The sequence below is a fragment of the Juglans microcarpa x Juglans regia genome, chromosome 2D (assembly GCF_004785595.1).
Source record: "Juglans microcarpa x Juglans regia isolate MS1-56 chromosome 2D, Jm3101_v1.0, whole genome shotgun sequence".
Taxonomy (NCBI): Eukaryota; Viridiplantae; Streptophyta; class Magnoliopsida; order Fagales; family Juglandaceae; genus Juglans; species Juglans microcarpa x Juglans regia.
Window position 1 is genome coordinate 2,550,666 of NC_054596.1, and position 16,045 is coordinate 2,566,710.

At 37.1% G+C, this 16,045-nt stretch overlaps 1 protein-coding gene across 1 annotated transcript; it reads right to left on the bottom strand.

The window, feature by feature from the left end:
• Window positions 1-97: 97 nt before the first annotated feature.
• On the bottom strand, window positions 98-6,553 carry LOC121251115 (plasma membrane ATPase 1-like). The gene is made up of 15 exons (XM_041150435.1): window positions 6,194-6,553; window positions 5,738-5,857; window positions 5,312-5,410; window positions 4,311-4,448; window positions 4,011-4,145; window positions 3,729-3,908; window positions 2,725-2,931; window positions 2,516-2,635; window positions 2,314-2,433; window positions 2,029-2,151; window positions 1,838-1,942; window positions 1,579-1,723; window positions 629-793; window positions 166-352; window positions 98-104 (listed from the first exon to the last, which is right to left on the bottom strand). The coding sequence occupies exons 1-15, from the start codon at window positions 6,245-6,247 to the stop codon at window positions 98-100; spliced, it is 1,905 nt and encodes a 634-aa protein (XP_041006369.1). The 5' UTR covers window positions 6,248-6,553.
• Window positions 6,554-16,045: the final 9,492 nt, after the last annotated feature.

The window sequence follows — 16,045 nt, forward strand, 5'->3', positions numbered from 1 at the left end:
TTCTATCGCCGTGCTGAGGCGAAATCATTTATTGTGTCATAATAATTAAAGATTGCATAAGTTGGTAACAGGATGCATTATCTTAAAGTATTTTTTTTCACTGCCTGTTAATTTAATGTAAAATGAAACCCATAAGTCGATCGGTCCAGCGTGTGTTGTACATACCAAATAACACTAAGACCAGGTTCTGTCAGGACAATGTCAGAAGCACTGCGAGCTGCATCAGTTGCATCGGCAACAGCTATGCCAATGTCAGCCTTTTTCAGAGCAGGAGCATCATTGACTCCATCACCAGTCATCCCGCAGATATGCTTCCTAGCTTGCAAACGTTTCACGATCTCATATTTGTGCTCTGTATGTATAAAATATTGGGTGCAGTTAAATAAACAAAGAACAGAAATGTGCTCTGAATCCTACAAAAACAATTGTTGGCATAAATCAATGAAGAACACAAGAAGTTAACGACACGAACCAGTCAAGCTGTCTCCCCAGCAGAGTTTAGGGGATCCAGCTTCCTTTCACTAGTAGCTGAATTGGGCGCAATGGTATTTGGACTAGACTTAGTGATAGGTTATTCATTGTAATTTAGGGGAAAAAGCCCTCAAAGAATGAAAACAAAATACAATACCAGGGAAAACACCAGCAAACCCATCAGCTTTTTCGATAAGATCATCAAACGGCAAAGCTGCAATTGACTCATCCTTGTTCTGTCCCAGCAATGCAGAGGAAGGGTACATGTTTGTTCCCATTCCCAGGCGGCGTCCTGTTTCCTTTGCTATTGCTAATTGATCACCTAACAAAGACCGGAAAGAGTAAAGATCCAGTTAACAAGACTGCAATTGATATACTATGGTAGATGCCATAAGAATTTCCACGTGCCAGAGAAAAATCATACAAGTCCCACAAGATGATTTATGTTTATGAGCAGTATTGACCGATTAAAGCTAGTTAACATCTGTGTTACAATGGCATATGAGTTGACGTAAAAGCAAGAAAAAGACAATGGCAGTTCAGTGGAACGAAAGAATCTATAAGCACCCTTTTAATATCACAATCCGAACTGCATGCCTCTTGCTATTTGAAGGAGAGAACAGAACTAATACAGACCTGGGATCAATTACTACCCGTGCAGTCTATGACAGATGGTACCAATATTGGGCAAAGGTTTATCCTAAATACCACCTACAAACAAAGCCACACTTAATGTGTAATAATTGCCAATTAGGTGTTCACCAAAGAACAAATTCTGAATCATCTTTTTGGCTTGAATTACTAGCGTTGAAGTTCCTTCAGAAGGATTAGGAAGTGCTATACGGTAGAAACCTAATGGTTCAAGATGCAAAAGAAAACATAAAAGCACCCCCTCCTTGCACACTTTTTGCATAATATGCGAGTTAAATACAGCTTTTACCCTAGATTAAAGTAGTTATCTCTTTCATTGCCTCATTCTCTGGTATACACAACCGTAAAGTTACATTATGGCTTTGATATTTACCAGGCATGAATCATACTAAGGTATTACCATGAATCTAATTAGAAGTAGCATTCAAATGATATTGTTTTATGAATAATACACACCTGTGATCATTTTAACATTTACCCCAAGATTCAATGCCCTTCGTATTGTCTCTGCACTATCATGTCTAGGCGGGTCAAATAGGGGCATGACACCAATAAATTGCCACCGCCCTCCTTGGCTCTCCTTCCTTACATCAGGAACTTCCTGCACATTTAAAATGAAACTTGCCAATATGATCATGAATTATAACAGAAGTAATGTGCATTAGAAATTAAATGAAGCTAAAACCAAGAAATAACAACACGGATGATGCACTACCTGGTATGCTACTGCAAGAGAACGTAATCCCCTCTCTGCAAATTTATCTATCATGGCATGGACTCTACGTTCTATTTCTGATTTATTGTGTACAAGATTCAAAATCTAGTCATAAAAACGCAGGCATAAATTACTTTATTCAGCATTCCAGACAAATCAAAGTACACAAAAATAGTTGTTGATTATCTTACCTGCTCTGGTGCACCTTTGCTGACCCGATGCATTTTACCTTCACTGTCAAGATATGTTAGAGCTGTTCGCTTATTGCTTGGGTTGAATGGAAGGAAGTGGACCTCTTGAATACCAACTCTAGCCTTTTTGTATCAAGAGCATAAGCAAAGAAACATAACAAATACAAAATCCGATAAATTAGACAAAGCTCACCTATCATCCTAACGTAATAAAGGCAGGCAGAAAACATCCAACTCAGTTTTTTTAGCCTATATGCAAGATAAAGCTTGTAATACTATCCATACCTCCTTTGGATCACCCAACATTCCCACTATAGCAGCATCTATTGCGTCTTGGTTTTCGACTCGGGATGCTCGAGCCGCCATCAGAACAACAGTATCCGTGTCTACTCCCTTTACAAAGACCTATTCAAATGAAATATTTGAACTAACGTTAAATCTAAGAAGTTTAAATTGCAACCAAAAACTGGAGAAAACATTAACCAACGTCTATAATATTCTTGTCAACGGTAAGCTTGTTCAGTGTCAAAGTCCCAGTTTTGTCACTGCAAAGCACATCCATCCCCGCCATTTCTTCTATTGCTGTCATTCTTTTGGTAATAGCTCCCTGCAATAATAATCAATCATAGGCCATACACATTGACACGGTTAACCATCTAAAAGTGATCAGTTAAAGCTATGCCTATTGTAACCAACCTGCTCAGCTAAACGATGGGATCCAATTGCCATAGTAACCGACAAAACTGTGGGCATGGCAATAGGAATTCCTCCAATAAGAAGCACCAGCAGATTGTCGATTCCTGGACGATATGGCCGGTGTTGAATTGGGAACATGACGATGATCTCAATTATCATCCCCACAACAATTGTACATATACAGAAATTCCCAATGGCAGTCAGGACCTATTATGCAGGTAACAGAAGGATTTTCTCACTCAGATACAAACAGAAACAACTAATCTAGTAGCAGCAGGACAAAAACGGTTAATATCAAGTTTCAAATTGCCAGTAAACCATGTTTCTCATTAGTACAGGTGCAAACATGGTTGTCAATCACATTTTGTCTTGTAAAAGCAAATAACCATGCAAATAAATTTTTATTCACATGGTTGAAAGCAAACCGGCATTCACCTTTTGACCTACAATAATTAAATTTACCTTTTTCCCCTCAAAAAAGGAAAAAAGAAAAGAAAAGACTTATCATTGATCTACTAAAGCAGTTACTAACATTATGCAGAGAAAAGCTTAGGATACAAGAAGAACTACTCTGTGGCATAAGAGCAAAGGTTGAAACAGCCATGCTAACATGCATATATCACAATGTGCACCACTTCCATATAAGATAGCTGTCAGTAGTCTCCCCAAATCCTATCCTCTGTACTGTTCCCATTTCTCGCATTAGCTTCTTTTTCATTTTAGAGAGTTCAGATGAGATGAAATGAAATGAGATGTTTTGTTAAAAGTTGAATAAAATATTGTTAAATATAATTTTTTATTATTATTTTTATTTTGGGATTTAAAAAAGTTAAATTGTTTATTATATTTTTGTAGAGGAATTTGGAAAAGTTGTAATGATGAGATGAGATGAGATAGGTTTGTGTATCCAAACCCACCTATTTTCCCTCAAATCTTTATTTTCTTATCTCTATTGTAACTATCTTTTAGAATAAATGAATTTGCTTTCATTTGCACCTATTTACCTTCTGAAAGTGCCCCACTTGATTTGTGGAATCTACAAGGTGAGCAGCCTTTCCAAAGAAGGTATGAACACCAGTAGCAATGACCACTGCTTCAATTTCCCCCTGTTTGCATGTAGAACCTGAATAAACACTATCACCAGGGCCTTTTGTCACAGGAAGGGACTCCCCTGTAAGTGCAGACTAAAAAAGCCAAGTACAGAACAAAAGTGAGTAGGTCGGTTCCACTCAACAAGCTGAACCAACTTCAGCAAACAGAACAGTGAAGGTTGCACGAAAAATTACCTGATCAATTTTCAAGGGATCGCCATCAAGGAGGCGAGCATCTGCAGGAATAATGTCCCCAAGCTTGACACTAATTACATCACCAGGAACAAGAATAGATGCGTCCTCCTCGATCCACCTCCCATCTCTAAGGACCTGAAATAATCCCAACACAGATGACATAATCAGAAAAGACTACAAATTCATCAATTACATATAGCAGCAAATTGATGAATACATCAAATCAAAAGGAAACTCATAGCACTAACATAACCAAACTCATATAGATTAGGGAGAGGAATGCACTTATCCAACGAATACCTTTGCTTTGGGAGCGAGACGGGCCATGAGAGCAGCAGCAGCATTACCAGCATTGTTCTCCTCTATAAAACTTATAGTTGAATTGATAAGCAGCAGAACTGTGATCCCAACAAAATCTTGCCAATCAGGAGGTTTTCCCTACAAAATGTGCAGCCGGTAAGAAATTCTAAAATCTAAGAATCCTCTAGTCGAAGACAAGTTGCAGGAAAGAGGTCGGAAAAAAAAAAGGAACTTCGGCTGCGTTTGGATATTGAGCTGAGCTTGAATTCTTTATGAATATTAGTGAGTTGAGTAGTGGAGAGAGTTATGTGGGGCCCATCTAAATTGAGTTTAAAGTTATTTGGATGTTAAGATGAGTTTAGTATTTTTTTATGGGAAGTTGAAAAATGTTGTGGGTCCCACGTGTAAGAAGGTTTTGAATTGAAAAATATTGTGGGTCCTACATGTAAGGAGGTTTTGAGTTAAGATGAGTTTAGTAATTTGAGAGTTGGATGTTTGGAGTTAGACTCAGCTTAAAATTAGGCTGAGCTCAGTTGAATCTTGCAACCAAACGCAACTTCAAATAATCTTTATTCGGCACCCTAGACAACAAATGTAAGTCCCGTTTGGAACTTGGACTATCAATTTAATACACATAGAACTCACAACCTTTTTCAATTCAATACATTTTTACATGCGGGAACCATAACCTTTTTCAACTTTCCATAAATACATATAAACTCATCTTAACATCCAAACACATCTAAACTCATCTTAAGTGGGTCCTACAAAACTCACTCCACCATCTCAACTCACTCCACCATTCAACCGAATCCTATTTAAGCCTTAAAAAGGTCTAGTAAACCAAGAGAACATCAATATAAGCATTTTTTTCTGAAAGGATGGTGACCCGAATTTTACATCAATATAAGCTTGGAAAGTTAAATTTCTTTTCATTTCCTCAGACTTTGTTCTCGGCAATGGACAGAAAAACCCCTAGAAGAGGTAAAAAGAACACTCACTCCTCCATTGGCTAGCGCAATGGCCATTATGGCTGCGGCTTCCATGACCCACGAGAGAGGATTCCACATAAAGCCCAAGAACTTCAATATCTTACTTTCCTGTGAACTCAAAATATGAAAACAACCAAAAAGGCCAAAGCAATCAAAATCCAAAGTGAGAACAATATAAGAGTAAATTGATCTCTGTTTTTTCCATTCGAAAATACTTAGAAGAATTTCCTTTTAGTTCGTCATGGTGCAAAACCCAGAGTAAAGATAAGGAAAGACCTATTATTTTCCTTTCAGCTAAATTGTTGGAAACTTTCAAAGTGAATATCACATAAGTATTGAGATATAAAATAAATAATAAAATCTACCATCAGCTTAAAATTTCTCGAATATTTTTCCGTTGAAACAAATAGAGAATAAAGGATAGAAGTGGTGTACCTTTTTTTCCTCAAGCTTGTTGTAGCCGAAAATGGCCAACCTCTCCTGAGCAGCCTCTGTTGTGAGACCATCTTTATTGCACCTCAACGTCTGAAAAACCTCTTCAATTGGTACGTTCTCCTACAATCCAAGTAATTCCATTACAAACTCAAAAGAAAAAATCTAAAATAGCATTTTGAAAGAAAAACCAAAACCCATAATACAACAACAAGAACAACAAAAAACATAACAGTCAGCACAAACCCAGAAGCCTAAAACACAACCCAGCAACAAAAGCACCGAAAAAAAGTTCTAATTCGAAAATAAAATCCCTTGAAGGAAAAGCAACAGAACGTAAGTCCAAGACTAAAAAGACACTGGTTCAAAAAAAAAAAAAAGAGTAAAAAGACACAAAACAGAGAGAATAATTCCCAGAATAGTAAAAAAACAGAGAGATGGTTTGCTCTGCTTTGGTACCAAATCCACGGCTTCTTTTAGCACAGGCTCCAAAGCTTCAGCCTTGTTATCCATTGCAAGCCCCTTGATTTTCAGGTGCACCACCAAATGGAAGTAGAAACTAGAAGAGCAGGAAAATCACCGTGAGCAATCAATGAAAAAACAGAGCACTGCATGCCATCTCTCTACGGAGTAGTCTGTTTCTCTTGCCGCTCTGTTTTATCTCACCAATGTTTTCTCTCTCTTATTAGCTTTCTAGACACGATTGTCGTCCTTATGCTGCGGGTTAACAAGTTTTAACTCGAAGTAGATTATGTACTTGGCGGGTGGTACGCTCCTGTGATTCATTCGTTCCGGTACTGAAAAAATATGTATACAACATTAGAAAAAGTACCAGGCAGTGGCACTCCACTTTTTGACAATTTTGCCCCCCAAACACACCTTCGAACAATTATTGGTTGAATCAGCCAATCGGTATATTCGGAAAGTTATCAAGTTATAATAAACATAGCCCCCCTGCTTTCTTCAAGTGTCTTGTAAAATTTACGCATAAAAATGATTTATTCTATTAGTAAGTTGGTGGGTATATCACGCTATTCACTTTATTTAAATGATAAATTTAAATTTTAAATTTTATCTTTTAAATTAAATTATATAACGTAAACATTTTATTAAGTGTTATACATACTAATTTAAAAAATAGAATTTTTCTTCTAACACTATTATCATAATAAATTAATTTACAAGAAAAATTTTAAAATCTTAAATTTGGCATATAACAATGTAAACGCAAATAATGTATTCTCCTTGGTGACTAAGGATCTCATTAAGATATTGTTTTATATATTTATTTCTCTAAGTTCTAAGATCTGACCAAACATTTTTAAAAATTTAAACTCTATATATTTATTTTTTCGTTTGCTATTTTTCACAAATATGTAAAGTAGGAAATTTTAAAATATAAATATATATATATATATATGCAAAAGTGATTTATTTGCCGTAACCAAAACTGGTGGATGTGACACAAACACATTTAATTAATTTAGGTGTCGTTTGAATTCGAAAATGAGTTGAGATGATTTAAGATGATTTGAAATGAGTTTTGAATAGTAGTGAGATGAGTTGAGATGAATTATAAATAGTAGTGAAATGAGTTGAGATGAATTGAGATGAGTTATAAATAATAGTGAGATGAGTTGAAATAATTTATAAATAGTTGTAATTTATTTATGAATTGATATGGTTTTAACTTTATATTAATGTTATTTATAAATTATTTATAAAGAAGTAATAATAAATTATAAATTACCCAGGTACTTTTTTTTTTTTTTTAATGAAGTGAATAATAAAAATTTTTGGATTACAATAGTCTTTTCTAATGAAATTTTACAACAAAATTTCCATAATAATAATAATCATTTATTCAAAAATCCCAATTGTAATTGTTTGCAAAAAAACGTTAAATAATACTAATATATATAAAATATTTTTTCTCAAATAGCTGTGCTTAAATTCGTTTGCCATATTCACCGTAGTAATGCTCATTTTGCCTACCTCTAATTTTCAATTATAGTCAGTGATAATCAATTAGGAAAATAACATCAATCATTCGAACACAGGAAAATGTTATATTATTTATGTATGATACCATAAATAAAAAAATAAAAAACACTATATAAACATAATTCAATATGCTTAAAGCACATAAAGGTAGTGACAAATTATAAATTATAAACCATGATTCTCTCTTCAATGGAGACTTACAAGCCAAAAACCACTAGGGGATCAATTTCATTTGTACAATCTTATTGTGGCCTTCATTAGTGAGGGGGACACAATCAATTTCTAATGTAAAATCCCACGGAAACACCTACCTAAATCTACACTGTTTGATACGAATCTATCATGAAAACCCTAGACAAAGGGTCACAGCATTTGGGTCAAGGGCAGGGGAATCTCTGTAATGAAAGGGAGACGTGATTGGGTACGGTTACCAGATATGGAAGATCATCAAATTGGTTGCTTGGACTAAGATTTGTACGCGACTGACCTCCCTGGGTTGCCTCTGGCCATGGGAAATTTTGTTGCTTCTGAAGCTCGGCTTGCCTTCGAACATGCCTATTACGGGAGATTGCAGATGAGCTGCTGCATTCAAGCCGTGATAAACGGCTCTTAACATTCGGTTTGGCGTTGATGATGGCAGGGAGTATCACTACCCAAAGTTGAGACGAGCTCTGCGCGAAAATGACCGCTGAGCCTGAGGAGCTTCGGTGAGGGCGATTCGTGTCTTGTGTGGAGCTGAGTGTGCGTGAACCGAATGGGTGAAGGGTAGGTGGGAGGGCCTTGAAGAGCCATTACACCCGATGTCAAGTTGCCCAGTCAAAAGTGGAAAAGCTAAAAAGCAACGGTCATAAATCACATTTGTCTTATGCGAGAGTTTGCTGAGATGAGTGTAGTTTGATAGACCATTTTACTATATGAAATTATCCTCACATATTCGAAGTCATCCTCATATATTCGAAGTCACCTTCGAATCCAAACAGCCCCTTAATCAAAGACGTTGGAATGTCGTGGCTGCCAACCACAGAGTCATGTTTTCGTTTTGTTCTCATTGACTCATTATTATGATCATTTAATGTCTTGGAAACCATGATTTTTCACGAAAACATAAAAAATAAAAATCTATTATTAGTCCTATGTACTTCTTTAATTTCGCTGAATTTTGTATAAATCTTCAAGGGGTAAGTAGATAAGACAATGTCAAATAAAACCAGCTTTCTTAAACCTAATTTCTTCCTATTATTTGATATCCCTACGAACTTCATGTGCTTTGATACATATTTACAATCTGCAATCAGACGATGGTCCTTAATTAATTAGAACTCCAGGGACAGTACTAACACTTACAACACTTTTTGCATGCCTCCATCGATCAGGACAATACAAGAAAAATTAATATCTGTGACGAATTATTTACGATGAAAATGACAAATTATGACAAAAATATGTTCATTTTAACATGAAATAATTATTTTTACAAGAAATAACTGATCATAAATAATTAATTTTCTTGTAATGGCGGAATGCATACATTAGCCTAAACTCATAATCAAGGATGTGACGCCCCGACTCCCACGTACAAAAACAAGGGAATCGTGACGTCAGGATGGTGACAACACGGTCACGCATCCCAACGAAATGTGCTCGAGTGTGTGCAACATACAAAGGTGCACAATAAAAGTCGCAGCGGATAATATAAATAAGTCAACTAAGTACCAGAAATTTAAATACAAATATTCAACACAATTTATCTTTAAAAATTATACAGTTATCCCAAATATAATACAAAAGGTAAATACAGTAATTGATAAAAACATAACTCACTAAACAGGAGCAATCCCAAATCACTCCACCAACGGAGCCAAGTTAAGGCTCGTCATCATCATCTGCATCAAAATCTGCGATACCATAAAATGGTACCACAGGTAAGTATAAACCAAACAACTCTCGTGATAAAAATACATTAATGCAACCAACAATATGACAAAATACATTTAGTCATAAAATACTATTTTTCCCAGAAAAATGATTATTTCCAACACACGCCGAAAATCCCATTTTGGCCCAAAAATATAGTTTGTCATTTTTCCATAAAATAATTCACACAAACAACCCATTTATCGGACACTGTAGGCGGGAATCGCAGGCGGGACTCTACCACCATCCCTGCTTACCACCATCCCTACAGTTCCTTTACACACAATGAATACTTAACAGAGCACTGTAGGCGGGAATCACAGGTGGGACTCTACCACCGTCCCTGCTTACCACCATCCCTACCGCATGCACCGTAGGCGGGAATCGCAGGCGGGACACAATCACCATCCCTGCTTACCACCATCCCTACCGCGTGCACCGTAGGCGGGAATCGCAGGCGGGACTCTACCACCATCCCTGCTTACCATCATCCCTACAGTCTCTTTTCCTTTTACTCACATGAAAATTCAATTTTTAATAAACACATGAACATGTATGCAATCATGCGAAAATCCAGTTTTCTTTACAAACATGATCATGCGTGCAATATGCGATATACATGAACAAGCCATAACCAACAACCAACAACCACAATTCACAATGCAAACAAACACACAACAACTCCGTCCACAATCCATCCGACCTCCGAAACTCCTCGGACTCAGTCCGGTAAAACAAACCAATTCACAGATAATATGCGTTAGTGCAAAAATATATTTAAATCGCGAAAGTTCTTTAAGGAAAATACTTACAGTGCAATATAACAATTTCCGAAGGATCACGAAATTGAAAAATGCGACGTTTGAGCAACACCACAGTGTAAAATACACTGTGGCCGTGGGTCACAAATACCAACTTTCAAACGGAGGCAAACGAAGACCCAAGATTGATAGGATAGGGCCTAGGGAGGTCGGTGAAGCCAATGGTGGTGGTGGTTTGCCGTGGGTGGCGGCGAAATGGGCGGTAGAAGACCAAAATGCCCAAATCGGAAATGTAGATGGTGGAGCTTCACTGGTGACGGATCGGAGGTGGGGTTGGGTCCAATGGGTTGCCAAGAGGTCGGGGATGAAGTGGTAGGAAGATGGTGGCCAATGGCGGTGCGACGGCGGCGCAACGGCGGAAAGAGTGCCGCGACTTCGTGGGCTTTGTGGGGGCTAACGGCGGCACGAACGGAGGTGATATTGGTGGGGTAGGACGGCCGGCGGCAGGGGAATGCAAGGGACTGGGCGGTTTCGACCACCGCCGACGGACGGCGGCGCTGGGAGGGGACGTTAGAAACGGGCGGAGGAGAGGAGAGAGAGAGATCGCGCGGGAGAGAAGAAACCGAAGGAAAATAAGGAGAAAAAGAAAAAATGGAGGAAAAGAAAAGGAGAGGAAAGAAAAAGAGGGGAAAAGAAATGAGGTCCAATCCTCATAACTTGGGTCACAAAAATGATCCAACGGAGATGATTTTAAAGCCACAAGTTAAATAAAATAATTTAAACGTAATGGTAAAGTCAAATTGAAATAATTAAATCCCACAGTAATTAATTTAAATATTAAAAGTAATTTAAATGCATAACAATAAATAAATATTTGGAAAGCACATAAAAATAATTTTCACCAAATTAAAATCATAGAAATAAACTTACTAAAAATCTAACCAATTTTAAAATAAGAGGATAAATTTTTGAACAATCAAAAATAATCCTTCAGTAAAAATACACTAAAATACGGAGTGTTACAAAGGAAGTCCTAATTATTAATGCTTGTAGCTTTGGTGTACAAAGTCACGAAAACCATAAATATTATCTGAAAGAAAGAGGCGCAAATAAAAAAACTACTTTCAAAGCTAATCTGGAAAACTTGAAGATTGTGACCTTCAATATATCATTCTTAATGCATGGTAATAAAAGAATACAATCGTTAATTAATACTACGGGAATAACATATATGTATAATATTGTTTTCCATCACTAGTACTACTACAGATCAATATTCATGGCTAGCTAGTGATGCCAAATTACTGCGAAATGGATCAGCTGCAAGTGTTAGCTAGGCTAAGCTGGAAGCAGCTGGAGAGGAATGGTAGATAACTGATAAGGGAAAGCAACGTTCTGATTACCTAACTTATTATGTCTCTTACTCTTTAAGGTTTCTGGCAACTTTCTGCAATTTTCGATCCCTTTGCCACTAATAATTTCAACACGTAGGGAGTTTCCGATTCTCAACCACTACATAGAACTCTTCTAATTTTGTATATACAGAGGATACTTTGATAATGCATATGAGACGGATCTATGAAAACTCAATATATGAGACTAGTCTCTAATTAGGAAGAGGGAACTGATCCCTCAAAACATGCAGAAAAAGAAAATTAGGGTTTTGTTTTTTTGTCATGATCTCAATTAACAGTGGGTTTTAATTAATGCCTATCTACCAACTATACAATACCGCGTCCAGTCCAAAATAGCAACTAGAATACGTATCTCGTGCATGGTGTGGTTCAAACTTCAAACCAACCTTCCCTAATAGTTTCCCAACCGTTACAAGATCATGTTTGACTAGGAACAGATAAAAACACAATAACTTGAAAAAGACGCCCAAGCAGAGGGGCCTGCCTTCAGACTTCAAAGTAGAAAGAGTTCCCCTTGAACTCATACTCTGGCATCATTAAAGTGGGAGTCAATGCATGAGGGAAGATTTTTTTGTCATTTTCTTTCATGCCTCTCTCTTCCTTTTTCTCATCCTGATCTTTCAGTCCTAGCTACTTGATCTTCACCCTTGATTTGATTTGATTTGTGTTACGTGGAAGAAGTTGTGGCGCTCGTCTTGTTTTGGCCTAGCCAATTAGGAAAATCAATTGTCCGAGGCAACCTAATAGCTGAAGGATGCCGTATGGAATCAGTTGGCATTGGCTCTTCAAATTACCTAAGTTTTCCCTCAACATGTGGTTAGAGTTCCTTCGATTTTTAGCGTAAATTTGAGGACACGAACTAGGTCAGCTTTTTCCCAGTCGCAACTGCTGGACTGACCACTGTTTTTTTGTTCGGGGAGATTGTTTTACCGGCCTGCATTTTATGAGCAATTATTTGGAAACACCACATGGTTTTTGTCAAGGATATATGGATCCCTTACAGCCGTCTGAATCTTACTGAAATCATGCTTAACCCCAAAAGAGGGAGTTTTTGGGATCCACCCATTTTTACACCCTAGGCTCCCAAGGATAGATGATGATCATATGGAGGAAAAAAAAAATGATAGAGAAATACAATTATTGCAAAATAATACTGTCAAAACCAATTATATAATGAATTTAGACCCTGGACATTTTTGTCCTATTAATTCGTCCAGTTTTTTCTATATTCTTTTCATTAATTTTTTATTTCAAGAGCTTTTTGGGCACCAAGGTTGCCACTAATGTATTAGAGACATCATTAATTTACTATCAGACCGGAAATGATGTATCCACCGAGGATTCCCATCGATAAAAGCTATCAATTGGATTTTTTTTACTTAATGATTAAGAAAGTAATTTTTAATGAATTTATAATTTTTTTAAAAATATTTAAGAGGGTTTAAAAAATATTTTAAAAAAATTACACATTCGATACCACTCTCGATGGTTGTATCCTATCAGAATCTGGTGACGTCTTGAATGAGGTGAAGGCCAAACATGACAGAGATACGTTAGTGTATTTTTTCTAATTTGTAGGGAATTAGAAAAGTAAATTCGCTACAACTACGCCGCAGTATCAGAGTCCAGATTTTGTGTAACTTCTACTAGAAAAGCTTTAGAACTCCCTAGATACCACTTGGACCAATAATTCATATCCCCATATTAAATCATTGCTAATTATTTGTCTAATTAGATAGCTTCCTTTTCATCAATGAAACTTGCCTACAAAAAAAAAAAAAAAATCATTGCCAATAATATATGCGGCTTCCACCAAATCATATAGATTTGCTTTACTTCACGGGCAAGTGATAAGACAAAACATATAAAAAACGTGGGCTGATAAAGCAATTATTAGAGGTAATTCCAACATGGAGAGCTTTTCTCGTCGTTTTGCCCTTCAATTAGAAACCCAAATTAATGATCATCACCACTACGACTGCATTTAGTTGTAAGACTCAGTTAAACTCAATCTAATTTTAAATTGAGTCTAATATCCAAATACTCAACTCTCAAATTACTAAACTCATCTAAACTCAAAACCTTCTTACACGTGAGACCCACAACTTTTTTTTAACTTAACACATCTTTATACGTGACCCATAATATTTTTTAATTTCTCATAAAAAGTACTAAACTCATCTTAACATCGAAACATACTTTAAACTTAGTTTAGATAAATCTCACATAATTCGCTCCACTACTTAACCCACTACTATTTATAAAGAACAAATATCAGCTTAATGTCCAAATGAAGCCGTATATTCGTTTAATTGATAAGAGTGCATCCACTTGCAGTATCCCTATTCCCTAGATTTTGTCGGAAATGATTGTCCGAGCTGTTTCACCATTTGTAAAAGTGATGAGAACTCATAACTTGAAAGGCCTCAACTGAGCGCGCAAGATTTCTAATACCTGACCACGTACTGGATCTTGCAAATATATTAGTATTAGGTTCTGAAGACCAAATCATTTTGGGGTGGGCATAATTGTTAGATCAAACTTTTATATCTACCTTTCGTTTTATATCAAATTTGTAAGATCCTGGAAATAGAAAGATCGGTCTTCCCCACCCACTTTCGTTTGTCAGCAAGAAAGTATCCTCGTCACATTAGGGTGACAAGAGCAACTGTCCTTCTATGAAATTTCTGGAAAATATATAGAAGGTGCATTATTTGATATAGATAGTCACGTACTGCCTTTAATGCTTCTAACCAGGTTGTGGCGCTTGTGCTGGGCAAGTAACATGAAATTGAAGGTGGCTTTAGGTAGAGAAGTAAAGATTCGATACGATTGAACTATTAAGAAATATATTACTCGTGGCACCTATGTGCATTTAGCAGTGCTGGCCACCTCTTGTTATGTTGTTACATGGTGTAACTTTTACGTAATGTGCATTTTGACAAAATAAATATTATAATATTTATCCGTGTCACACCAGCGATGTGGTCCCAACAAGAATAAGTTGCACATTTTCTTTTGCCCGAAAATATTGCTTAAAATTATAGCCTAGCGTTTACACAAGAATGAAATCTCTGCTAAACTACTACCGCCCCTTGACCCCTTGTTATAGGCTTAGAGCAAACCCCACCTCCGCATTAATGTTGGAGAATGATTCAACCTGTCGATGAAAGGTCGGAGGGAGAGGAGTCTGGGGATAGCAAACCCCACAAGTTCTAAAGGCAAATAGTCTATGGGCCCTATGATGACGACATAAAACCCGAAAGTGAGGGGGACTGCGTCACATGATTGTGTTGGACCAAACCTGGCTTTGCAACTTATACAGAAAAGAGTGTAGGGATACTTTCTTTTCGACTCTGAAAGTAGGCTACAAAAAAGGAGGAAGGCATTCCCTTTTAGAGTAGTCTTGACTCAAGATTGACCCTGAGACGACCACTGTTATGTGCTTGAAGTGAAGATATGGGACCAGAAGCAACCCGAAGCTTATTGAATTGTGTGGAAGATCACTGTGGAACCGATGAGTTCAGTGTTCTGTCAAGTAAGAGTAAACGAGGCAGTAAGTGTAGGGATTAAACGGCAGCGTTTTGTAGAGTGCAGATCGTTTCTGTCTAGTGTTAGTTGGAGTTAGTTGTAATGAGTTAGGCCCATAAAGGGTCCAATACTTCCAGAAGAAACTCTATCGAATCAGTCCATCACTTTACAGAAAACAATTTAGTGGGCTCGCTACAACCACCTACCTACAGGGACCAGAAATATAACCAGCTATAACCAGATCAGAAGCTAGGAAGCTAGAAAACACGACCTTTTTGTAATGGCGTATGATATGACGAACTCTTGGGCATTGCGGGCGAAGTATTGATATCTGATACCAAAGCTTGGCTCTCTGCAACATGTCATTTCATCACCGCGGGTAATGCACGCACGCAAGCAACCACTTCAGCAGGCAACTGCCAGTATCCACTCATTTTCATTTATAAAATCCCTCTCCTTTTTACAGTTTACTCTCTGCCCCAACCATTTTGGCCTTCATCTCAAAGCAAAATTAGTTACCATTGGCGTTAATTTGATCCTTCAAGAGCCCTGGAAGTATTGTTAGCCCAGCACATACACAAAAGGGAAAAAAAAAAAAAAAAATCCCTTCGTTCTCTAACAGAAGAATATTATAGCAATTTCTCCACACGTGCATGATCAGAATATAACAATATAGTTGATTGTGG